Raw genomic sequence first — 27,068 nt, 5'->3', positions numbered from 1 at the left:
ACAATTTTGTCAACGGTAGTAATAAAGCATATGAGTTATGTAAATTATATCTTACAAGTTGCAAGTCTCATGCATAGTATACTAATAGTGCCCGCACCTTGTCCTAATTAGCTTGGACTACCGGATCATCGCAATACACATGTTTTAACCAAGTGTCACAATGGGGTACCTCCATGCCGCTCTGTACAAAGGTCTAAGGAGAAAGCTCGCATTTTGGATTTCTCGCTTTTGATTATTCTCAACTTAGACATCCATACCGGGACAACATGGACAGGAGATAATGGACTCCTCTTTAATGCATAAGCATGTGGCAACAATTATTATTCTCATATGAGATTGAGGATATATGTCCAAAACTGAAACTTCCACCATGAATCATGGCTTTAGTTAGCGGCCCAATGTTCTTCTCTAACAATATGCATGCTCCAACCATTAAGGTGGTAGATCTCTCTTACTTCGGACAAGACGGACATGCATAGAAACTCACATGATATTCAACAAAGAATAGTTGATGGCGTCCCCGTAAGCATGGTTATCGCACAACAAGCAACTTAATAAGAGATAAAGTGCATAAGTACATATTCAATACCACAATAGTTTTTAGGCTATTTGTCCCATGAGCTATATATTGCAAAGGTGAATGATGGAATTTTAAAGGTAGCACTCAAGCAATTTACTTTGGAATGGCGGAGAAATACCATGTAGTAGGTAGGTATGGTGGACACAAATGGCATAGTGGTTGGCTCAAGGATTTGGGATGCATGAGAAGTATTCCCTCTCGATACAAGGTTTAGGCTAGCAAGGTTATTTGAAACAAACACAAGCATAAACTAGTACATCAAAACTTACATAAAAGACATATTACAAACATTATAAGACTATACATTGTCTTCCCTGTTGTTCAAACACCTCACTAGAAAATATCTAGACTCTAGAGAAACCACTCATGCAAACCAAATTTTAACAAGCTCTATGTATTTCTTCACTAATAGGTGCAAAGTATATGATGCAAGAGCTTAAACATGAGCACAACAGTTGCCAAGTATCAAGTTATTCAAGACATCATACCAGTTACTACATGTAGCATTTTCCGTTTCCAACCATATAACAATTAACGAAGCAGTTTCATCCTTCGCCATGAAAATTAAAGCTAAGAACACATGTGTTCATACGAACCAGCGGAGCGTGTCTCTCTCCCACACAAGCATTTATTCAAGCAAAAACAAAAACAAGAAACATACAGACGCTCCAAGTAAAGTACATAAGATGTGACCGAATAAAAATATAGTTTCAAGAGAAGAAACCCGATAATTTGTCGATGAAGAAGGGGATGCCTTGAGCATCCCCAAGCTTAGAAGCTTGAGTCTTCTTGAAATATGCAGGGGTGAACCACCGGGGCATCCCCAAGCTTAGAGCTTTCACTCTTCTTGATCATAGTATATCATCCTCCTCTCTTGACCCTTGAAAACTTCCTCCACACCAAACTCAAAACAAACTCATTAGAGGGTTAGTGCACAATAAAAAATAACATGTTCAGAGGTGACACAATCATTCTTAACACTTCTGGACATTGCATAAAGCTACTGGACATTAATGGATCAAAGAAATTCATCCAACATAGCAAAAGAGGCAATGCGAAATAAAAGGCAGAATCTGTCAAAACAGAACAGTCCGTAAAGATGGATTTTATTAGGGCACCAGACTTGCTCAAATGAAAATGCCCAAATTGAATGAAAGTTGCGTACATATCTGAGGATCACTCACGTAAATTGGCTTAATTTTCTGAGTTACCTACAGAGAATTAGACCCAGATTCGTGACAGACAAAGAAATCTGTTTCTGCGCAGTAATCCAAATCTAGTATCAACCTTTCTATCAACGACTTAACTTGGCACAACAATGCAATAAAATAAGATAAGGAGAGGTTGCTACAGTAGTAAACAACTTCCAAGACACAAATATAAAACAAAGTACTGTAGCAAAATAACACATGGGTTATCTCCCAAGAAGTTCTTTCTTTATAGCCATTAAGATGGGCTCAGCAGTTTTAATGTTGCGCTCGCAGGAAATAGTATCCGGAGCAAAAAGAGAGCATCAAGAAGCAAATCCAAAACACATTTAAGTCTAACATGCTTCCTATGAAGAGGATTCTTGTACACAAATGAATTCATGAAGAGCAAAGTGACAACCATAAGAGGACAAAACACGAGTAACTTCAAGATTCTCGACATAAAGAGGGGAAACTTAATATTATTGAAATGCATATAACCATATTTCCCTCTCTTATAATAACTTTCAGTAGCATCATTGATGAAATCCACAATATACCCATCACTTAAAACATTCTTATCATGATTCATATGCATAGAAGTATCATTAAATTTGGCATAAGAAAAGTTATTCTCATTAATAGTAATTGGAGCAAGATTATTATCAAGAATTTGAACATGGTAAACAAGTTGCATATTAAGGGAATTGTTTGTGGTAATCCAATCATGACTATGACAAGTTTCATAAGGATAGTTATAACCTATATCATAGCATTCTTTATAATAATCATCAAAGATCGGAGGCACGATGTCGTCAATAGAATAGTTATCTTTCACGATCGGTTTATCCGTGTCCACACCATCATTGTTATTAGAAGGAGATGTATCAAACACATAATGATCAGTAGCAAAAGGATTTTCAAACACCTCTTCCCCAAGCTTAGAGCTTTCTATATCATTATGGGAGGAAGCATGGATAGCACCGACACTATGGCAATTATTATCATCATTTTCAGAATTAGTTTCCCAGAGATTTGTAATATCAAAAGTAGTGTGCTCATTCAAATCATGATCGCTAATGTATGTAAAGTGCATAGAAAGATCATCGTATTCAGATTCATTATCATAATAATCATTAGGAGCAACATACTTACGGTTACCTAGCGTTATCTCATTCACGCGGGGATACGCCGTTACCTCTTTCTTTTTATTCTCCTTCTTCTTCTTCTTCTTTTTCTTCTTCGTTCCCTTCTTCTTCTTCTTCCTTCTCCTCAATGCTTGGGGGACTAAAAAGATCATGAAAACCAGCTTCCCCAAGCTTAGACTTATCCATATCATTAGCAACAATGGTATTCAAAGTATTCATGCTAATATGTTCCATGGGTTTTTTAATTTTCGGATCAACACATCCATGTCTTAAATCAGGAAATAAAGTAAGAAGCTCATTGTCCATTATGCCTAACTAGTGTAAACAAGAAACAAAAAGATGCAATTGCAGGATCTAAAGGAAATAGCTTCGAGTACTTACAACGGCGAAAATAGCTTAGTAGCCGAGATCCGGAGTGTGAGTACCTTTTACCTTTCCTCCCCGGCAACGGCGCCGGAAAAGTGCTTGATGTCTACGGGAGCTTCTATTCTTGTAGACAAGTGTTGGGCCTCCAAGAGCGAGAGGTTTGTAGAACAGCAGCAAATTTCCCTTAAGTGGATCACCCAAGGTTTATCGATCTCGGGGAGGAAGAGGTCAAAGATATCCCTCTCAAGCAACCCTGCAACCACAAAGCAAGAAGTCTCTTGTGTCCCCAACACACCTAATACACTTGTCAGATGTATAGGTGCACTAGTTCGGCGAAGAGATAGTGAAATACAAGTAGTATGGATGTATATGAGTGGTAATAGCAATCTGAATAAAATATGGCAGCGAGTAAACATGCAACAGAACAGTAAATAAACGGAGATTCGATGTTTGGAAGCAAGGCCCAGGGATCCCGCTTTCACTAGTGGACACTCTCAACATTGATCACATAACAGAATAGATAAATGCATACTCTACACTCTTGTTGGATGATGAACACATTGCGTAGGATTACACGAACCCTCAATGCCGGAGTTAACAAGCTCCACAATTCAATGTTCATATTTAAATAACCTTAGAGTGCAAGATAGATCAACACAATTACACCAAGAACTAACATAGTGCACACACTCGTCCACATTACACTATGAAGGAGGAATAGATCACATCAATACTATCATAATGATAATTAACTCCACAATCTACAAGAGATCATAATCATAGCCTACGCCAAGAACCACACGGTGCACACACTAATCACCTTTACACCGTGCGGGAGGAATAAAACTACTTTAATAACATCACTAGAGTAGCACATAGAATAGTAGTGATACAAAACTCATATGAATCTCAATCATGTAAAGCAGCTCATGAGATTATTGTATTGAGGTACATGAGAGAGAGATGAACCACATAGCTACGGCGGAGCCCTCAGCCTCGGGGGTGGATTACTCCCTCCTCATCATGGAGGCAGCGATGGCGGTGAAGACGGCGGTGGAGATGGCTCCGGGGCAATTCCCCGCCCGGCAGGTGCCGGAACAGAGACTTCTGTCCCCCGAATTGGAGTTTCGCGATGGCGGCGGCTCTGGATGGTTTTCTCTGTTTCCGTCCTTTTTGTCGATGTTTTTAGGTCAGGGACGATTAAATAGGCCGAGAGTCGGAGTCGGAGGGCTGGCAGGGTGGCCCCACCATAGGCCGGCGCGGCCAGAGGCCAGCCCGCGCGGCCCTATGGTGTGGGGGCCCCCTGGCCCCTCTCCGACTCTTCTTCGGTGTTCTGGAGCCTTCCGGGAAAAATAGGAGGTTTGGCGTTGATTTCGTCCAATTCCGAGAATATTGCCCGAACAGCCTTTCGGAACCAAAAACAGCAGAAAACAAGAATCGGCCTTTCGGCATCTCGTCAATAGGTTAGTTCCAGAAAACGCATAAAAACGATATAAAGTGTGAACAAAACATGTTGGTATTGTCATAAAACAAGCATGGAACATCAGAAATTATAGATACGTTGGAGACGTATCACCCCCGGAAGCCATCTCCATCGACGCCACCGCCTCCATCATGCTCCGTGAGTAGTTCCCCCATGGACTACGGGTTCTAGCTGTAGCTAGTTGGTATTCTCTTCCCCATGTACTTCAATACAATGATCTCATGAGCTGCCTTACATGATTGAGATTCATCTGATGTAATCGGTGTTGTGTTTGTCGGGATCCGATGGATTGTTACATTATGATTGTCTATCTACAAAGTTTATGAAGTTATTGTTGCTGCAATCTTGTTGTGTTTAATGCTTGTCACTAGGGCCCGAGTGGCATGATCTTAGATTTAAGCTCTATACTTATTGTTTAGATTGTATCTACAAGTTTTTTGCACATGTCTATGTCCGGAACCAAAGGCCCCAAAGTGACGAAATTGGGACAAGCTGGAGGGAAAGGCTTAGATATGAGGATCACATGTTTTCACGGAGTGTTAATGCTTTGCTCCGGTGCTCTCTTAAAAGGAGTGACTTAATTTCCAGTAGATTCCCTAGAGGCCCGGCTGCCACCGGCTGGTAGGACAAAAGATGTTGTACAAGTTTCTCATTGCGAGCACGTATGACTATATATGGAAAACATGCCTACATGATTAATGATCTTGATGTTCTGTCTTAATGCTATTTCAATCCTATCAATTGCCCAACTGTAATTTCTTCACCCAACACTTGTTATTGGAGAGTTACCACTAGTGTAGATAGCTGGGAACCCCGGTCCATCTTTCATCATCATATACTCGTTCTACATGACATTGGAAGTAGTATCAACTATTTTCTGGTGCCATTGCTCTCATATTACTATTACTCGCTGCTGTGTTATCTATTATCTGTTGCTCTCATATTACTGCTACTTTCACATCACCCCTGTTACTAGTGCTTTTCCAGTGCAGCTGAATTGACAACTCGGTTGTTAAGGCTTATAAGTATTCTTTACCTCCCCTTGTGTCGAATCAATAAATTTGGGTTTTACTTCCTCGAAGACCGTTGCGATACCCTATACTTGTGGGTTATCAAGACTATTTTCTGGCGCCGTTGCCGGGGAGCATAGCTTTATTTGGAAGTTCACTTGGATTGATATTGTTCGCTGCAAATTCTCCATCATGGTAATCCTCGCGATCCTAAAGTCGCCATATTACCATCCACTACAAGAAAAGGTACAACTCTGAGTACCTCTGCTGCTCTTGATTCACCGTCTGTGATTGATAAACTTGTTTCACCACCACATGCTTCACATGCTGGTACTTCTGCTAGATCTGAAAATTGTTATAATATTGATGATGCTTCTGCTGTGTTTGATGATAGTGGTTCATTGGGATCTTTTCTAAATGCTACAATTGCTAGGTCTAGACAAATTGAAAATGCATTGGGGTTCTCTGAAAGATGGATTCTCCTTATCATGGCCTGTGTCGGGTCGGTTCGGTACCATGTGAGGTTTAAGTCGGAAGAGACGGACATGTTTATTCCGTCTAGAGGCTTGCGACAGGGGGATCCGCTATCTCCTTATTTGTTCCTTCTCTGCGCGGAAGGTTTATGTAGCTTACTGTTGTATGAAGAAGAAGTTGGTGGTATCGATGGGGTCAGGGTGTGCAGAAATGCACCATCAGTTTCACATCTCTTATTTGCTGATGATTCCCTTATCCTCATGAAGGCATATTTGACTAATGCAACTTCCTTGCAACAAGTTCTGGATACTTACTATACGAATTCGGGACAGTTGGTGAGTTTGGCTAAATCTAGTATTTTCTTTTCCCCTAATACTAATGTGTTGATTAGAGCAGAAATTTGTCAAGCCTTGCACATTGATACAGAGGCTATATCAGACAAATACCTTGGCCTACCAGCAATTGTAGGTGTGGATAGGAGTGACTGTTTCTTGCATTTTGTTGAAAGGATTATTCAACGGATAAATGGATGGAAAGAAAAACTTCTCTCTATTGGAGGTAAAGAAATTTTACTTAAGGCAGTGGCTCAAGCAATTCCAGTTTATGCAATGTCAATGTTCCAAATCCCTAAGAGTGTCTGTAAAAGAATGATGGACGCCATATCCCAGTTCTGGTGGGGTGATGATGAAAACAGTAATAAAATGCACTGGTATGCTTGGTGGAAATTATGCTATCCTAAGAGTGATGGAGGTATGGGCTTTATAGATTTTCATTCCTTTAATCTTGCTATGCTTGCAAAACAGAGTTGGAGACTAATCAATGAACCAGATTCTCTATGTGCTCGTGTTCTACGAGCGAAATATTATCCGGATGGGGATATTCTAAAAGCTGGTCCTAAGGCGGGGCTTCTTTCACCTGGCAGAGTATTCTTGCTGGGATCCCAATTCTCAAAAGGGGAATCATTTGGAGAGTGGTTGATGGGGAGTCAATTAATATATGGTCTGACCCTTGGATACCGACTAGTATGGATCATAAAATTGTAACACCAAGAGGAAACACAGTGGTCTCCAAGGTTTGTGATCTGATTAGCCCGCTCACGGGATATTGGGATGAGGAACTCCTTAATAGTATTTTCTTCGCGGTGGATGTTGGCCGGATTCTTCAAATACCAATCAATAACCAGGGCTTCAGTGACTTTATTGCTTGGCATTATACAAAACATGGAAAATATGCTGTCCGTTCTGGTTATCATATTCAATGGAAGCATCAGTTTGGACCAAGGGCTTCTCAGTTAGCCCTCCTGAGAAGTTCAGCCAATAACCCGGTTTGGAAAAATGTTTGGAGATTGCAGGTACCAAGTAAAATCAAGATTTTTATATGGAGATCTTTACATGGCATTCTACCGCTAAAAGGAATCCTGGCTAATCGCCATATTGGAAACAATGCATCATGTCCGATCTGTAATATGGGTGTAGAAGATATTGTTCATCTTTTGTTTCGGTGTCCAAAAGCTCAAGAAATCTGGATGCAATTAGGACTCTCAGATATTATCGAAGATGCTATGAATGCTGATAGAGCGGGTTCAGCTGTTCTAGAGCACATTCTAAAGGAAATGATCTCTTGGTACCCGGTGACATGGGCATACCCTTCGGGTACCCATTATTAGTATACCTGGCTCGGCCCAATATGGAGAAGACCAAATATGGAGAAGGCCCAACAAGGCAACCCGAAGGAGTAGTCGACTAGGACTCTTATAAAACCCTAGGCTGGTTGCATATATAAAGCTAGCCAGGGCACCCGAAATAGGGAGGACAACAGATAGATAGCATAGCTCCGCTTATGGCGGCACCCTGTAAACATACATATGATCATATACTGGATTGCTAGCAGCACGTAGGGATCCTCCACCGAGGGGACCCGAAGCTGGGTACGTCGTGTGCCTAATCTCGCTCCCGGAATCTCCATCGTCGCTCTCTCCCGAAACCCTAGTCTACAATACGTAGGCATTGCCGAGGTGTTCCCTCGTCAATTGGCGCCGACCGTGGGAATCGCGGCGACTGGATTTCGTTATCCGGGCGGGATTTTTCGTCGGTAGCATCATCATCAACATCGGAAATCAGAAAATTTTTCGACTGCCGGTCAAATTTTCTTCGGCGGGATCTGGACATCGACTAGATCACATCTGGTCAGCTCGGCCCGCGAGTTTTCTCATCAATGTCCATACGGAAGCAGATTGTATCTTCGCCAGCTCGAGCTCTCGGACTGAAGGCGAAAAAGAATCGGTCGACGCACCAGATCGGTTTTCCAGTCTCCAGTTGGTTTTCCAGCGGTCAAATCAAGTCCCAAGGCGTAATTCATTGCCTGGCAGATAAGTCTGGGGAACCACCACGTGACCATGTTCTCCTGAAGGCCAGCACATAATTCAATCATCTAGATCTATTTCTCTTCATAGACATTGTTGACATGAAGGAATCATTGGGAGAGTTCCAAAGGAGCGCACGAACGGATCATACTCAAACAAAGCTAAGTGTTACTTCCATGCACATATACATACAATTACTAGTTTTCTTTGATTCGTTTTTGGTAGTGCTTTTCGCCTAGTTTTGCCAGACATCGAAACGGCGGCTGCCCGGCCATTAAAACACATGGAACATGGCCCGAGAAAAAGAACTGCACGATATCCAGTCTCCAGCAAGAAAAATGTCAGTGCATGAAGAGAGCTTAATTTAGTACGAAGGATAAAGATCAAGGATACATACGACGCACCCGTCGGGCAATCATACCATCATATGAAGATCATCGACTGCGCAATATCAACTCCTTCAGGCTAATCGTCGCACGACTATGACGCACGACCATGTCCGCCAGACTCGTCATGCCAAACTCGTCATCCGACATAGAGACAACCAGCGTACACTTGCCACACTCGGAGGATGGCCCGTCGTGGATCCGCTACATTGGTTGCATCCTCTTCATCGACTACTTTCGGCCAGGTGCCGCGTGACTACATCGACTACTTTCGGTCAGGCATCGCCGTAGCCGATAAAAAGCTAAGTGTTCCTCTTCAAAGTGTCAATTTTTATTTATTTTCACCACACCGGAATACTCGGGGGCTGCAACATTGCATCATTACAGCAAATTCACCCGACATCTCGGGCTGCGCCATTACTTCGTTACCACAAATATACTCGGTTACTTGGTAAATTTATTTTCTTCGGCTATGGTTATATCTTCTCCGGCTCAGTGGAATTATTTTCTTCGGCTCAGTGGAATTATTTTCATCAACTTAGTGGATTTATCTTCTTCAACCTAGTGGATATATCTCCTTCGGCTCAGGGGATTTATTTTCGTCTTAGTGAAATTACCTTCTTCGGCTCAGTGGATTCATCTTCTTCGGCTTATTGGACTTTTTTTTCGTCGGATTCATCTTATAAGATTCATCTATATGGATATTACTGGTTTACTCTTATACAACATTACTCGAGGCGTTTTGGGTAGTGGATTTATCATCGAGGATTATTACTGGATTTATTTTCTTAAGCGGATTCATCTTCTATGGTTATTAATGGAATTATTTTCTTCGGCTCAATGGATTCATCCTCTATGATATCAGCGGATTCATCTTCTATAAGTTATTACGGGATTCTTCGGGTAAATGGATTCATCCTCTATGATATCAGCGGATTCATCTTCTATGGTTATTACGGGATTCTTCGGGTCAATGGATTCATCCTCTATGATATCAGCGGATTCATCTTTAAAATATACTCTATATTTAATGGCGTAATCTTCAATATGGATTTATCTCAAATACTTCATCTTGGATTCATCTTCATGGGCTCATATTATATTATGGACAATGGCTTCATCCTAAATGGCTTTACCCTATACGACGCCGCGACTCCATCAATTTCTTTTGATACCATAGCAAACACTTGGGGGCTCGACCATGGTTTCGCCTCGGGTCGCAACTGCGACACAACATCTAAGCAATAATCATCATACCACCCCAGGAGCGCTCGGGGGCTCGGCTATTTCTTCATCAACATTTTCGCGGCATCCACTCTTGCTATTTGGTGGTTTCTATTTTGGCTAGATTTCTTAGCTCGAAGACTTCATCATGCATCGACTTCGTCGTGTACAAAAAGCTAAGTGTTATTTTATTTTTCACAAGATTGATTATCGTTTAATTTCGTCGCACCCGACACTCGGAGGCTGCGCGGCATATATTCACTTTACATATCATCGAAACTGAGCATCTGACACCGCATGCGAAAAAGAGAGTCAAGGGAAAGATAGAAAAAGTTTGTTTATTTATGCAGGAGAAAGCCGACGAAATTGTCTACAAAAGAGAACCCGACGAAATTGTCCAAAGGGAGAACTCGACGAAATTGTCTTCAAGAAAGAACAGAACCCGAAAAATTATCTTCAAGAAGGTCCCGAAAAATTATCTTCAAGGAGGTCCCAAAAAATTATCCTCAAGGAGGTCCCGAAGAATTGTCCTCAAGGAGGACCCGAAGAATTGTCCTCAAGGAGGTCCCGAAGAATTGTCCTCAAGGAGGACCCGAAGAATTGTCCTCAAGGAGGACCCGAAGAATTGTCCTCAAGGAGGACCCGAAGAAATTTTCTTCAAGAAAGAACTCGACGAAATTTTCATCAAGGAGGAACCAAAAAAAAAAAGAGAGATGGACAAATCTTCGGGTCCATTGACTCGTCATATTCTTCCGAGCAAGAGCATCGGTGATGAACCCGACAATATAGAAGAATCCAATATATTCGGCTGTCTCATCACGCCTGAGAAAAATATAGAAGATCCCGTAAAATGGGTCATTGCATCAGCCGAACAAGGCACTCGACAATATATTCTCAGAGCGCTAAAAGTCGCGAATAATCTTTGAATGCCGCAAAACTCTGCGAAGGTAAGACCCCGGATCCGTTCTGAGCGGCGTGGCACCGTCTCCGACGTCGGTTTGCTACTTTTTTCCGTATCAACGGATACGAAGAAAAATCCTAACGGACGCGTTAGGTACCCGATAAAACATGGCTGGGACTCGACGGAATGGTAAGACCTTAAGCGGCACTCGTCGAGTTAACACCGATATCCCGGGATCATGTCCGGGGACGTGATCTTGAAGTAGGTTTTTGCGGATTGCCACTAGAGCAGTTAACTAGTACCTGATCCGTCAGATGAACTAGCCCCAATTACCATTATCCCTGTACAATATAGATATGGATGTCAAATAAAAATAGCAACGGCCTGGAGTCGATAAAAAGAGGGGTTGCGCCCAGAAATATAGTCAACTTGAGCCTATGCCTAGGTGCAAGCACCTGCCCATAGGCTCGGGGGCTACTCTTATCGAGAGTATTTTTCACCCTCCCGATAAGATACAAGAAAGAGGAAAAATTATGGTGTCGATTAAAGCAAGTTGAGCCTACACCCAAGTGCAAACACTTGGCTGTAGCCTCGGGGGCTACTCCCATCGGGAGCGCTGGTCGCGCACCCGATAGAAAGATAACTTCGACAGCATCTACGGCAATTAAGGTTTGTAGACTCAACTCGATTCTACGACTCGAGTGGAGCCTACTCCCATCGGGAGCACATGGATTTCATCAAGTCTTCCGGAAATATAGTTAAGTTCTTCATCGAGTAGTACAACTTGAGTCTATGCCTAAGTGCAAGCACTTGCCCATAGACTCGGGGCTACTCCCATCGGGAGCGCTGCCGCGCACCCGATAATTTCAAGAATCGTCGACATCATCTACGCTACACATGATCTACGACATGGACCTCGCCTTGTATTTCTTTGACTTCGGAGATGGTTATGCTTGGAGTTTCTACGCAAGTCTTCGACTTCCCTATAAACTCGGGGCTATCGACATGGGCATACCCTTCGGGTACCCATTATTAGTATACCTGGCTCGGCCCAATATGGAGAAGACCAAATATGGAGAAGGCCCAACAAGGCAACCCGAAGAAGTAGTCGACTAGGACTCTTGTAAAACCCTAGGCTGGTTGCATATATAAAGCTAGCCAGGGCACCCGAAATAAGGAAGCCAACAGATAGACAGAATATAGACAACATATCTCCGCCTATGGCGGCACCATGTAAACATATTATGCTCATATACTGGATTGCTAGCAGCACGTAGGGATCCTCCACCGAGGGGACCCGAAGCTGGGTACGTCGTGTGCCTAATCTCGTCCCCGGAATCTCCATCGCCGCTCTCTCCCGAAACCCAAGTCTACAATACGTAGGCATTGCCGAGGTGATCCCTCGTCACCCGGGTATGATCACATTAAGGTGAAGGAACTCATCTCTGTTGCATGCTGGTACCTGTGGTGGATGAGGCGTAGTAGAACTCACAATGAAGAGGTTCCTCCCCTGTTTAAGTGTATTCACTCTATTCTATCAATTACATCAAATGCAGCTGCTGTCGGCAAGAAAGGGCTGCATAGTAACAAGGTATGGACGAAACCCGAGCCTCGTCAAATTAAGCTAAATGTAGATGCTTCTTTCAATGAGGAGATAAGCTAAATGTAGATGCTTCTTTCAATGAGAAGATACATGCTGGCGCAGTCGCTGCAGTCCTTAGAGATTACCAAGGAACATTTGTAGCGGCAAAGTGCGTTTTTATACCGCATGTGAGCTCTCCGGCGATGGCTGAAGCTATAGCTATGAAGGAGGGATTGCTACTTGCTATATCTATGGGCTGTATTACTATTATCGCCGAATCTGATGCCATAGAAGTGATTGAAGAATGTACGGGAAAGGAGGTTTGGTGGAGTGAAGCTGCCGCCATTTTTGCTGATATTGTAGACTCCACTATTACCATCGGCGAGGTTAAATTCATGCACTATCCGAGGGAAGCAAACAAGGTGGCTCACGAGTTAGCTAAGTTTAGTTTTTTGAATAAGAACTCTTGTAATTGGGCTAGTGAACCGCCTAGTTTCCTTCTAAACAGTCGCATCTTTGATGTAACGATACATTGATGTTGAAGCAGCAAGTTTCAGACGCACTCCTTTCCTTACCAGGGTACCTAAGGGGACTGGAAGGTTTTTAATGAGGCGGCTTACTGGCTTAATATATTTCTTTTTACCTCAAAAAAAGAAATCCAATATGATTTGTAAAAAAAAATCGTAATATTTGCAAAGAAACTTAATATTTTTTTGCAAAAATAATTGATCTAGCGGCTAGATACACACAGTGGATACACATATAACCTTGATGTGATGAGTAGAATCCTTTTTTTGCAGGAAGGCGAGTATAATAAGTGTTTTTTGGGGGTGGGGGTGGAATAAGTTGAGGAGATGTGGCACACTAACAGAAGACAGAAATAGAAATATTTTCTCAGTTTTAAATGGAGTAGATCCATAAGGATGTAGGACTTTGTATACTTCCTCCGTTTGTGTATGTAAATGACTTCCTAGAAAAGGTGCAATTAAACTTATCTAACTTTGACTACTAACAGATATAAATCTTTTATATATGTAAGCTGATATACCATCAGATTTAGTATGCAACTTTGACTACTAATAGATGCAAAATGTTTATATATGTAAGCTGATATACCATCATATTTAGTATGGAAAACATTTTCATAACTTTCTGTTATAACATGCATCCACAAAAATTACGGGTCAAATAAGTCAATATCTAAAACATCATCTATATATGAAAGCATGGAGTATTAAGACACATGGATATTGTCAAAAATTAGAACCTGGCATGTCTGTATTTTAACAAATATTTAGGTTGAGATCTTGGTAATCAGCCGAGGCCAATATGAACATTATGTTGATTTTTGTTGTATTGGAGAGATAACTTTGTCAAAAACATCAGTTCATGTAGAACTAGACGGAGCCTGAGTTGAAATAGATGTTGCTAAATTTAGGATAAATTTGGACACTAGCATTCGCAAAATGGTTTCTGTGACCGAAATAAAACCAACCGAGGCATTTTGATATTAACATATTATGTTAATTTACACATCATCAAACATGCTATGTTACACGCAATACAGCCACCATGCTTACTCCCTCTTATTTATGCAAGCACCTCCAAAAGCAACCTTAGGTTACAAAAGGAGAGATGAGGTATACTGCCCCCCAGAACAAACAAACAAAACAAGACACGAAAAAATGGAATGTCTGTGAGTTGCTTGTTAATCAGCCTTTGGCTCTTCTTTCAGGCGAACAGATGAGCAACGCCTATGCAAACGGTGCAGGTTCATCATCGAAAACGACCTCATGGGCACGGGCACAGGCAATGGCTTAGGCGCGCAAAAACCAAGCCAAGGTGCGGGCATTGCTGGAGAAGCACAATGTGAAGTGTGATCAGGTGACTGAAAAAAGATGGACTGCTGAGGCAGCTCGTTTTCGTCACTGCTGAGGCTGCTGCAGCTGCTGTTGGGGCTAATACTGTCCAAGGGCCTCAGCCTGCTTAAACTGGCAATCCTCTTGGGGAAGCCATTTTCATATGTTTCAGGTGCTGTGGTCTGTGATTTATCGTACATGATGCTGTGCGCGAGAAGGATTTTCCGTTTCCTGGTGTAAGCATTGTCTGCCTTGGCGATGACCTTTGCAGAACCAGATGGCCCAATAGCATCCTTGAGGATTGTGAAAGATCTTGACTTGCCATTGTAGAACTGAGAGATGCCACGCCTGCCCCACAAAAAAGATGAGGACGTTAGAGATAGCATCTGGATAAACATTATTAATCATGCTATGAACACCCTCACAATGCATTTATGCATGTAGTGCAAAATGGTAAAAACTAACAACATAGTAACAGATGTGGCGATAAGAAATGACATTCTGCGTTATGCATTATTTATGAGCAAGCATAACAAAATCAGACGGAATCAATGTAGTTTATGTCAATAAACAGAATGAACTTAGCACTGCCATACTGCCAAGATAATTGTTAAGCTACTTCTCATAGGAAACGCAAGTTATTCAGTAGACAAGTTGTTAAGAAACGTCTGTCTTGATCTGTATGAAAAACAAGTCAAATATGGTTCCCTGAATGGACATGGTTATACTTGTTATCGTAGTGGACATATTTCATCTCCTGTGGAATAGCGTCTTCTAATGTAGCTAGAAAAGACATGTTATCAATAGATCCTGTTGCTCACACCAGAAATTCTGATAGTTGCCCTCATTTTTTATCATATTACCTGCTATCTTTATGCTACCGTCAAACTTTTTCCAGAGTTCATATCCCAAAATAAGAAAGTTAAACAAACTTTGTGCCGTCTTAATCTGTCAGGTTGAGATTTACTACTCTAGAGTTCAGACAAAGTTAAGCATGAAATTAAATTCTTACACTAAATTGTTCATCTTGATTCACCACTTTCCTGTCTGAATGTACATCAAAGGATCCCAGTATGCCACTTGCATCAAGCAAGCATCATGTATATTTTTCTTTTGCGGCTAAAGCATCATGTATTTTTAGGAGCCCGACTGTACAATTTCGAGCTGATAACATGCTTTAGGAGTAGAAAAATGTGCAAGCATTCACGTCAAGATTGGTACGCCTCGCCAACCTCACACAGATAAACATTACTTGCTTACTACTAAAGCAGAACGGACATGAAAAGGACGCAATAGAACAGTCATCACCACGCAATTCATGAATTTAGTAGTAATATCTCACGATCATCCCGGAGGCTAGCTAGCACATACGAAACTGGCCCCTACCATCAATAAAAACAATTCGGAGCACTCCGTAGAATCGCAGGACTGAATAATGGTCAACCAATATCCTAATCAAGAACACGTACAGGGGCCTGCGACGTGTCGGTAGCACACGTCGCCTTATCTGTTCAATCCGATTAATTAAACCCTCCGTTTGGACCAATTCTGCGGAAATATCATTATCGCCGGCGATCCTTGAACACAATGCATAAACATGTTGGGCATCCTACTATTCGATTTACAGTTGCAGAATAAAAACAGAGCATACAGATATGCACAAATGCGGCAGAACATTCGAGAAAGAAATTGTAGCGAAACGAAACGATGATGTAAGAGCTCTGCTCACCGGATGGGAAGCGCCTCCTCCAATGCGCCGAGCCCGGCGAGCCCCGCCCCGCCGTACGCGCTCTGCACCTCCTCCTCCCCGTCGTCCTTCCCCGCCGGAGACGGCCCCTCGTCGCTGTCCTTCCCCAGCGACGACGAGCTGCACGCCGCCGCCTCCGCCGCGACGCGGTCCTCGAAGGCCATCCGCACCCGACCGATCTGGGACCGGCTCCGCTGATCCGCCCACCGCCGATAGGATCACCCGCCCGCGCGCAGAGCACAATGCCAACGAAACGAAACGAAACGCTGCAGTGTCGTGGTCGGGGTAAAGAGGCCGGATTTAAATACGCGCGAACTGGGAGGCTGACCTTTCTTTGATGAGCAATAACGACGCCACGTCAGCTGCAGATCAGCTCGTAATCAATTAGGAAATGGATTGGTCGGCGATTGGCGCAGGAGCGACGACGGGGTTTTGGGTTACCGGGGCGTGAGCTGGAGGGGACGCCGCGCTATCGGCTTATCCACATATCTACTAATCCATACACTAATTTTCTTCCCGAGAATTCCAACCATCTAATTAATAATCATCAATGGCAATACAAAAAGTCTTTAAAATGATTAAAACAAACTAGAAATAGATAATTGGTTGGATGACGACTATAAACACTAGCGCGAGCCAAATGTGCGCTGCCGTCCACGCCCCTCCATCACCGGAATCAGGCGAAGCTTGTCGTAGTAGAGCTTATTGTAGTAAACACATGGAAAATCATCGTGCTAAATCTAGAGGACCATCGCACCAGAGCAGAAAGGACTACCAATGGTGTCAACCGTAGATCAGAAAAGACTGTCATGAAACCACACCACCAAACACGCAAACCGATGGAATCCTAGGAGATCTGTCGAACAGACAACACCACGCGTCCTCCGCCGACGCTAGGTGCAACACCACAACGAGGATAAGGCGAGAAGAACCTTATTCTAACTTCAGGATGTCGCCACCCCCTCACCATCCCGAAGAACACACAAAAAAAAACAAGAAACAAGAACCCTCCCATCATCGAGAAGCCAGTGTCCGTCGTACCTACAAGGCCCGAATGGCCATCGGACGTGGGCGGCACAGCTCAACGCCGGTGGAGGGTATGGAAACCCTACCCGCCAAGGGGGTCACCCATACTTTCTTCTTTTCCTCTCGTACCTATTCGGGGATGTAACTTCCGGTCTCGACGTTTGTATTTTTATGAGGACATAACATAATTTTTATGGGTGTACACAGATTGGATCGGATTTTGCTCGCACCATATCTTTTACAATATTTGTTTTCACGAATTCTGATCGGATCAGATATTGGCTGGTTGCAGATCAGATCACGGATTCGAATCGAAAATAGGACAGACTCGGTTATTTGATTTGATACATTGTGATCCTTAAGGTTGATGAATTAAGAAAAATGGAAAGAGAGGGATTCGAACCCTCGGTAAACAAAAGTCTACATAGCAGTTCCAATGCTACGCCTTCAACCGCTCGGCCATCTCTCCTACATAATCTTATTATGGAAAATAAACTGAGTGAATAGCGAGTTTTCTTATTCTCGCAGGACATGTATAACCGCAAACTGCTCGGGGGTTCCATAGTTCTATTGGAAAAATCCCTTTTTTTATTTCTCTAATTAGCAAATGCATTTTTCTATATAGAATGGATTTGATTCCAATTTCTATAATGGAATTGGATTTCAGATATTTTCAATTTGATATGGCTCAGACGAATAATCTAATACATAGAAAAGAATAATATATATATTAAAGATATAATAAAGAGAAAATACAAATTTATTGGCATTTTCATTCGATCATTATCGAATTTATTTTGAGATATTTTTTATTTGTAAATAATTTTAGAATTCCTATTTAATTAAGGAGAACATAGAGTCATAGCAAATAAATTTGCTAATTCTGATTTTGAAAAAAGAATTAATATCAAGCGTTATAGTATGGTTTTAAATACTCTAAAAAAGTCATAAAGGGGGTCGGGGAGAGAAAAACTTCTGGATATATTGATTCAGATTGAATGGCAAATACATCTTCGATCACTTACTTCGCTCGCCCTTTTTTGATCGGTTTTTTAATGCAAATTGATTCAATCTAGTAATTTGTTTTAGATTAAGTCTTAGATCTTGTTTGACCTGTGAAAGAAAGACCTTCTTTGTTGAAATGTTCCAAAAATTCCTAAAATAAAAGGGAAAAACTTTCTACTTTCCTAAACTAAGGATGGGAAGGAAGAAGGCGAGCATTTTCATTACTATGGAAAATAATGGATAGAAAAATCCACAATTGATCATGTCCTTCAAGTCGCACTGCTTTCTGCCACATCGTTTGAAACAAAGTTTTACCATAACAAACATTCCTCTTTTCATTGCAAAGTGGTATAGAGAATTGATCCAATATAGATGGAATCGTGAATATCATTGGTTTAGTTTTGTGTATACTAATTCAAACTTGTTGTATATGGAGTAATTTCCTAGAAACTCAATTCGGCTCCCGGGTGCGTATGATCCCTGTACCAGAAAAACATATTTCCAAGTGTCAAAAAAAATTTACATGTACATCTCCATAATATATGTGTGTTCGTCAAGTTTCATGAAAAAATAATATTTTTTGTAGTCTACGAGAAAAAGAGAAAATTTATCTTGTGACAAGTCTTTGTTTTAGCACCGAATTATGTCTTTTTTACACACGTCACATGACAAGTCGATTTTTCATGAAACGACTTTGTGAGCGCGTAGCACATGAACATGTACGTGCGAAATTTTTGTTTCAAATATTTTTACATTTCAAAATATGTCCAACATGCATTTCAAAATAAAGGGAGCACACGCTCCCATGTGCCAAAACATCAATCCCCTTCGTTAAGCCCAAGTCTGACGAGAGTAATATTCTACAACTAACAACTCATTTATTTTGAGACCGACCCACTTCCTATCTAGAATTTTATTTACTAGTCCTTTATATTCTAATGTGTCAATCGTCAAATGCTTTGACAATTTCCCTGGATCGGATGAAGCCATCAAAGTTTGAAGCCATACAAACTCAAAATATTTTCCGGCGATATTCATTTTCCAGCAACCACATCAGTTTTCCTCTCGGCCACAATCATTGTGTCTACTAGATGCTGCAAAATATTGCTAGCAAATAGGCAGGTTACGACCATGAATGCTATAGATTTTTTGATACTGTTGATGTTGTTTCTCAGGTTGGCGATGTCAGATTGGTTGTTCGGGTGTGTTTGGTTGGAGAGGAAGACCAGGCCGCCGCCGTGGAGGAGGGGCCGAGCCGACCTCAGGCGCGACATAGAGCCGGCAGACACGACGCCGCGCTAGGATCGTGCTCGCTGGAAGATGCTGCCGTCGTCGTGGAGGAGGACGCGGAGCCGGCAGCCACGGGGGCCTGAGGAGCCGCGCCGGCCATCCTCTGGTGGCGGTGCCGCATGGAGCAGCGGTGCGCTCCTGGGGCCGTGGAGCCGACCGCCGGTGCATCGCATGGTCGCGGTTGGCGGCGCGAACAAGCTAGACGGCGTCTTCTGTTTGCCCCACGGCCGACGCGGTGGGTCGCTGCCTAGCGGGCGACCTCTCCTGCCTAGCCAGGTCGTCCTCATCCCCACAGCCTTAGCCACCACCGTGGGGGTGGCCAGCCCACCGCTTGAGCAGGCTGGCACCCATCGACACTGGCTCCGGTGCATGCATCAGCCGCCTGTTCACATACTCGAAGCCCTCCCCGTTGACAACTCTTGCAGATCAGTTGCCCTCCGTATACTCGAAGCCCTCCCCGTTCACATATGCGCCACACCATCCTTCGAGCAGCCTCCTCTGGCCGACAGTAGTCTTCACCCGAGATAACCTCACGCACCGGCGTGGCGGTGGGCGCCACGAGCTCGGGGAGAAGTATCGGGCGCGTGGGTCTGTGTGGAACGTCATGTGCAGGTGGTCGCGTTGGTGCACTACAGCGTGCCGGAAAGTCACCACCGATGCCCACCTGCCGGCGCCGGCTGAAGCCGCGCCGTCGTCGTATGGGCCTTCCTCCCCTTCTTCGCTGCGACGGCTCCGCGCCCAGCGCCTCTGACCGTTGGCATCGCCTCAGTGTCACCTCTGCAGCAGCGCCCTTCGAGCGCGAGGTCCTGGCTCGGTACCAGGAGGTGTGCCGTCTGCGCGAAGTCATCGCGACAATCCAGGTTCTCCAACTTTTTTCAATGTTGACATTTCGATCTTGCAGCTACATGGTCAATGCAGCGCTCCGTAGGAATATGTGAAGTGGCTTGGTCTTCTTAATTTATAAATCTTTTCTTTACCGATACTCTGAACGATAGCTGAACATATGCGGCTAATTCACCAAATCTATCTAAACTGAAGACATCATGTATAGTTGTATACACACTCTTGCAGAATCAGTTGCAATAGGTTGCAATCTGACCAGCTCACAAACACAAACACACAGATTATCCACATTCTCTTTGCTTTGCTCTCCTGCCAGAGTTTAGGCGTTAATTGGTGGTACTTTAGTTGATACTTCCAGGCGTAGTTATTAGTCCTTTGTTAGGGCCTTTCTGCTCGGAGTCCATATATTTTGTTCAGCAGAATGTTATTCCTTTTGAATCCTCAAAGATTTCGCAAGAAGTAGTATCATATAACTTCCCACTTGCGAATGCAGAATATTTGAAGTTCATTCTCTTCTTCGTTACAGGCAGCCATGCTAAGCAAGCTGTCGTGAAAAGGTGGCTCGAAGAACTGGATTTGTTCTTGAGGTCAAACATATTTCACTTATTGTAAACCTGAAAGGTGAGAAGATCAATTGCAAAAAAAAAGTACAAACCTCCTAAGCAACATATACAAGCAACAAACTCTAAAATAGTATTTGTATTTTTCGAAGATGCATGTACCCTTTACATAGATTGATTGTAAGTTTGTGTCATGGTGGAGTGGGACTGTCAGATTTTGGATGCCGGTGTTCATCTAAGTAAAATCAGAAAACTTAGCCGTTTAAATATATTAGGAGCTGATACATTAACTAAAGAGTTTCTACAAATGACAAATCAAAGTGAACGCCCAAATTCAAGTTACCTCTCCCAAATTGTTTATCCAGGGTGTGGCTAAAGATTCTTGGGTTTACATCTGGATTGGTCACCTATAAGTAGGAAGGGCACATTTTTGCCTGCATGCTCTAAGTTTTATAATTACTCTCAGGTAACATATTTCATGTACACATGGCCGAACTTTTTTGGCAAAATATTGTGTGTTCTTTTTTGTAGGAAAAATAATTAATCCATGTATGCACCTCAATGGTTAGCAAAAAAATTGAAATGGAGTTTTTCGACTCGATCTTTATTGAAAATAGTTTTGCTTATCACTTATAGGTAATTGTCTTGATTCCCTGCATCTAAATTTCAATAGATATTTTTCCTGCAACTGCAATAGTTTGGTTGGTTTTGACATAATGAAGTTGTCTGGCATAGCATTAGTTTTTTATTGGGTGCTCACTGATTCGAGGACGTGTAGTTTGTTCCAAACTATTAGCCCTTTTATGCCCTCGTTGTTTTTGCAAAAGGAGGTTGTATAATCTAGCTATATTTCTTTCTACAACTCCTGAAATACAGTTATTTTTCTCTAGAACCATCCTGCAGCTAAGAAGCACTAATGGATGGGATACCAGGGAACATCAGCACTACAAGTCTTACCATCCTACTTTGCTACTTCATCCAAGCTTTGGTAACCAAGAATATGTCTTACTTCTGTTTAAGTAGAAACTCATATCTCTTTCATGTATCCTATATGTAAAGTTATCTCACAAACTATGTTGTCCGACCTAATCCCTTCAAAAAAGTGTTGTTAGATCTCATTATATATTAGTGCACTTACTACTTATGCAAGGCAATGATATGTGCTCAGTAACCAAGTCTAATTGTATATTAGTGCTACTGCCTCTCCATTGGTTAATAGCACTAACACAAAATCTTTACTATCATCCACGGGTGACGTCTTTTTCTGTGCCTTCCCGCAATCTGTGTATTCCGTGTCCAAGTTAATTACCAGTTATTTTTATTCCCTCCTTCTTAATGTGGGTAGAATTCTATAAATACCACTTATTTACTTGATCTTAAGGAGTAAATGTTCATGCACCTAATTTCAGTGTATAATATATTTAGATTCATTGCCAACCATTGTGAAACCTACTTGTTAAACAAGAAAATATTAATTACTTTCATCAATTCAAACATGGTCTTAAAGATATTACAACAATCGCATTATCGCAATCGGCGCGGCGTGCCGCCGCGCCCATCCATTGCTAGTTACCCTTACCCTCGGACAAAAGTAAGTTCAGAACCGCGTCATGGCTCTCTTGCCCGTCGCTTTTGCAAGATTTTGGGACCGGACGGGATACGGTTCTCCTATATTGGCATGCCATAACTAAAACTCCTTCCGCCTAACCTAGCGGGCTGCAATCAGCCATGATCCTCATTGCTTGGGCGCTCTAGAAAGAAAGAAACTCAAGAGTGTTCAACAACAACAACTCGACATCTATGGCTCTTAAACAAAAGATTAAGCATCAGAGCATAAACTCAATCCTAGCCGGCGCAAAGCATCTTGCGGAGATCACCACATAGTCCTTGTCGTGATGTTGTTGTTTTTTTGGGTTTGCTTTGGCCGTGCTATGTTTGCTTCTTCTATATCAATATAAAAGGCAAAACTTTTTTGCCTCCTTGAAAAAAAGGTTTAGAACCGGTGGTTATGATTATGACTTTTCATTTGCTCAACATCAACATGGCAGATTTGATTCTCAATTTCTTTTTTGACGAAGTAAGCAACCCCACTTCTATAGACGTATCATCTCGACGGTAAAAGTTTCAAGAATAGCACGCTACTAGCTAGATGTTTATGGCTAATTAATCCAAAATTGCATATTTTGCTTCGTCACATTCATCCATGTCCTTCTAATCCTATATGATCTAATTGAACGGGCACTACCCCTCAAGGTCCTGCAACGTGTGCATTTACCTCTGCGTCGCTGCTAACGCTGGCAACGTGTCCTGCACCGACAAGGTTATCTCTGATCTCGTCATTCTCCTCGCAAATGTCTAGTGGTTTTGGCTCGATGAACCACAAGCTCCTGCAAAGCGGACACGTGGTGCCCCTCTTAAGGACGAGCTCCAGGCACGCGCCATGTAAGACGTGCGGCTTAGAGCATCCCGGCCAGGCGACAAGGTCGTCGCCTTCGAGCAGCTCCCAGCAAACGGCACAATCCTCGCCCGCGCCGCACTGCGTCGGCTGAGGCAGTTGGATCTCCAGGTGAAGCTCCGGGTGGAAATCCTTGCGCGCCATGCCCTCCAGTGCGGCGCGCATTCCCTCCATGCGCTTCGGTGTTTTGTCTACCGTCCGGAGGATGCCAACATCGACAAGCACCTCCACGAGGGAAGCCCGTGTCGGGACGCTCACCTCGGTGGTGAGGGTCGACCATAGCCTCTGGAGCCGCTTGTAGAAGCGGTCGGGGTATAGCAGCGAGGCCTGAGACGCGCCGACACATAGCAGAGACCTCGCCGTGTCGCCTGCGGGTGGGACGATGAACTGCAGCTGGTACACCGTCGTGTTTTCGTGCACCCGCACGCCTCCGCAAGACGCGCCCAAGAAGTGTGTGCAGCGGTAGAGCACCAAGATCTTCCTGTCGCAATTGTCTCCTTCTTCGATCTCCAAGGCAGCTACCCGCATGAAGCCGGCCGTGCTCCCGGCGGAGGCGAACCGCGGCTCCAGCCCTCCAACGAACTGCCCAACCGGGACGAAATTCCTTCGTTGTAGCATCACGTCCTCGCCGGCGCTGCATGCCATAGCCGCTTGTCCATTGACCTCGCCGTCGATCTCCTCCTCGGTGCTGTATTGGTAATCCTCCTCGTCGCTGTCATTATCGTCCTCGCTGCTGTCTTGGTCCTCCTCTCTTGGAAATCGCCCACAGATGGATCCCATCCCGCTCTCGAAATTTTGCCTCACGGTGCTTCACAACTCGACACAGCTTGATTACATGTGGCAGCAAACCTAATTCGTGTGTTCTAGACCAACTAACTAGAACACCTAAACTAAACTTGGTATATAACTGAAACGATCAAGAGTTCTACACCAACTCCAAACCCATTGTATGACTCTGATGACTAACAGTACTGGTACAGCACGGCCGGGGCCGATAGATTCGGATACCTGCCTTGCCTAATACTGTACGTACAACACTAATTCCTACTTGACCTACCGTGTAATACTACATATACTAACATAACCATAGACTTTTCGTATGTGACTCGAACTTGTTTAAGTGATTCAGATTTGTCTAAATTTGGATATATAACCTCACAAAAATGTGTCTAGATATATGCAGACCCAGACAAATTCGACCACCCGCAACAATCTCCAACCCTAGCTCGGGGTTGCACGACGGCAGACGCTCTCTCCGTCGACTTCACTGGTGCTTCATGGCGGTGGTGACCACGCGCGTTGACAGACGCTCCTGGTCGCGACTTGGCACAGGTCCAGCGCTGTGTCGTGTTTATGCTTAAATGGAAACCTATCTACGCTCCTATGTTGTTTGGTTGTTTCAGTTATATGGATCAAAACATGTCATTTGTATTATGTGATTGTTCTACTATTACTTGAGCATGCATGTAAACTTTTCCATCTAGTGGTTGGTCTACTTGCTTATTTATGCATTAGGATTCCTGAAACTGGTCTCTTTGTGTTTATATTTTTTTTGTTGAGGTGATCGACCTCTAACTACATTATGGTCGTTAATGTGCTCAACAACCTAGAAGAGCCAATCCTATTCAGCTTGTGATCTCTCTCAGCAAACATCTAATGTCCAATCCCAGTTGCATTCTCTTTTGGTTATGGTTATGATGATGAGTGCAGTATCCTGAGGTGTTAGTCTGAATTTCTTCCATGACCCATGGATGGCCTCTAGTAGCAGAAGAACTATTGGCAAGGCAACATGGCGACGTGGGTGGTTCGTGCTGTGATTGCTCCAGGTCTCTTCTTTCCAGACAGTAGCTGCTGCATCAGGGGCTTCCATGTCTGACCGAAGCCAGAAGCCTCCACGTACCACGTGTGTAACAATTGAGTTACGATTCTCTTTATTCTCTCCCATGATTTGTTTGCTAAGTAATTGTTTGTTGATGGCGTTATATACATAAGAGTGCTAATTGTATGGGTGGTGTAGTTGAGTTTGTCACCCTTGTGGAGCTAGTCTCCATTACAGATCAACAAATATTCTTATCTACAGATCTATTCAATGCCAGAATTGGACCGCTATTAATGTGGGTATTTCTATTTCCAGAGTAGGCTCCGTGGCTCAAATTAAAGCCATGAAACAAGTAGCTGGCAAATCAAAATTCAAACTAGTTCAATTCACAGAGTTACAAGCCTTTTCACAATCACCTTTGCTCTGAATAAAACAAGTCAGAATCAATTGGCGGGTCGACGTTTAAGGGATTGCTTAAACATTCTCAGGCAAACACTTTCCCAATGGAAGAACATGTAGTAAAACTTGAGAAGGGTTTAACCTTGAAGCCTTGCAGGAGTCAATTAGTTAAGTACATAGAGACACAACTTATGTTAAACCCAAACATTGACAAGATTGTATAATACGCAATATAAAGTAAATATATTAACCATTACTCTACATGTGGTAAAAAAATTTAGAGCCTAACATGCTCACAAATGAGCTCGGTTTCTCAGTAGCTACTAACCCTATGAGATTGGCTTTGGCTTTTGACATACAAAATTAGGTTATCTGGTTTAAAACATTTGTATACTTTTAATTTGTTTTTGGATAATCTATATCTATATGCTAATTGTTATATCATACTACCTCCATCCCAAGGCTTAAGGTTTATATTTTTTCAGAAATTCAAACTATGTCAAATTTGACTAAGTTTTTATTAAAAATCATTAACATGAAAAGTACAAAATCAATATCATTCAATAGATAATGAAATATATTTTCATATGGTACCTACAAAATATCATATTAGTTCATAAATTCTTCTAAAAGTTTAGTCAAACTTTACTTCGTTTGACTTTTTGGAAAAAATAAGCCTTAAGCCTTGGGATGGAGGTAGTATCTTATACTCCCAATGTTCCTTGATATAAGGTGTATAGTTTTTCCGAAAAAAATTCCAAAATATAAGGTGTATTGCGTAGAATCATTCATTTGGACCTTTTTTTACGGATTTGATTGCGTTTTCTTAACTCATTTCAACTCCTATATTTTCTCAAAGCAACAATTCAGGGGTAATCTTACCCAAAACTCGTGTAACTTGCTCTCAATATGTGTTTCTTAATTTCTGTGCCAAAAACTATAAACTCTATATCTACGAACGGAGGGAGTATATATTGTATCTGGGGTGTCACTTCGGATCCGGATATCTTTATCCTCAAAATTCATTAAAACTAAATATGACTATATTAAAACAGGTTAGGAATTAAATTCGGTGTGAAAATTATTCTATCTATTTACACAATTACCACCCCACCAATGTTGTTGTTATTACTACTCCTGAGTCCAACCATAGGCACATATGCACATCCTTTCGTATGGAATATTAGGGTGCTCCTAACGCAATCCTAAATTGAGTACCTCTTCATGCTTGTCATTTAATACGCCTATATGCGCATATACACATCATTCGACGTTTCCATCGACAGGGAGATGTTTTTAATAACTTCGTCAATCTCAAAAAATGTTGAATCAGTTTCTTGGACTTAATCACTCGGAGGTGCT

At 42.6% G+C, this 27,068-nt stretch overlaps 1 protein-coding gene and 1 non-coding gene across 2 annotated transcripts; both read right to left on the bottom strand.

Annotated features, from left to right (window-relative positions):
* Positions 1–14,179: 14,179 nt before the first annotated feature.
* Positions 14,180–16,488, bottom strand: LOC124654079. Its single transcript, XM_047193112.1, has 2 exons — positions 16,292–16,488; positions 14,180–14,910 (listed from the first exon to the last, which is right to left on the bottom strand). The coding sequence occupies exons 1-2, from the start codon at positions 16,471–16,473 to the stop codon at positions 14,412–14,414; spliced, it is 681 nt and encodes a 226-aa protein (XP_047049068.1). The 5' UTR covers positions 16,474–16,488; the 3' UTR covers positions 14,180–14,411.
* Positions 16,489–17,717: 1,229 nt separating this feature from the next.
* On the bottom strand, positions 17,718–17,804 carry TRNAS-GGA. Its single transcript has one exon. It is a non-coding gene; the product is annotated as a tRNA-Ser (tRNA).
* Between the last annotated feature and the right edge of the window lie 9,264 nt (positions 17,805–27,068).

Source organism: Lolium rigidum, chromosome 5 (assembly GCF_022539505.1).
Source record: "Lolium rigidum isolate FL_2022 chromosome 5, APGP_CSIRO_Lrig_0.1, whole genome shotgun sequence".
Taxonomy (NCBI): Eukaryota; Viridiplantae; Streptophyta; class Magnoliopsida; order Poales; family Poaceae; genus Lolium; species Lolium rigidum.
The sequence above is the reverse complement of the archived record's forward strand: the minus strand, read 5'-3'. Positions and strand labels throughout refer to the sequence as shown.

Bases quoted from the DNA above. Each gene is read 5' to 3' on its own strand.
- LOC124654079 (XM_047193112.1), bottom strand. From the start codon at position 16,473: ATGGCCTTCGAGGACCGCGTCGCGGCGGAGGCGGCGGCGTGCAGCTCG. The intron at 14,911-16,291 runs GTGAGCAGAGCT...TTTGTGGGGCAG, and splicing joins GAGGAGGCGCTTCCCATCCG to GCGTGGCATCTCTCAGTTCT.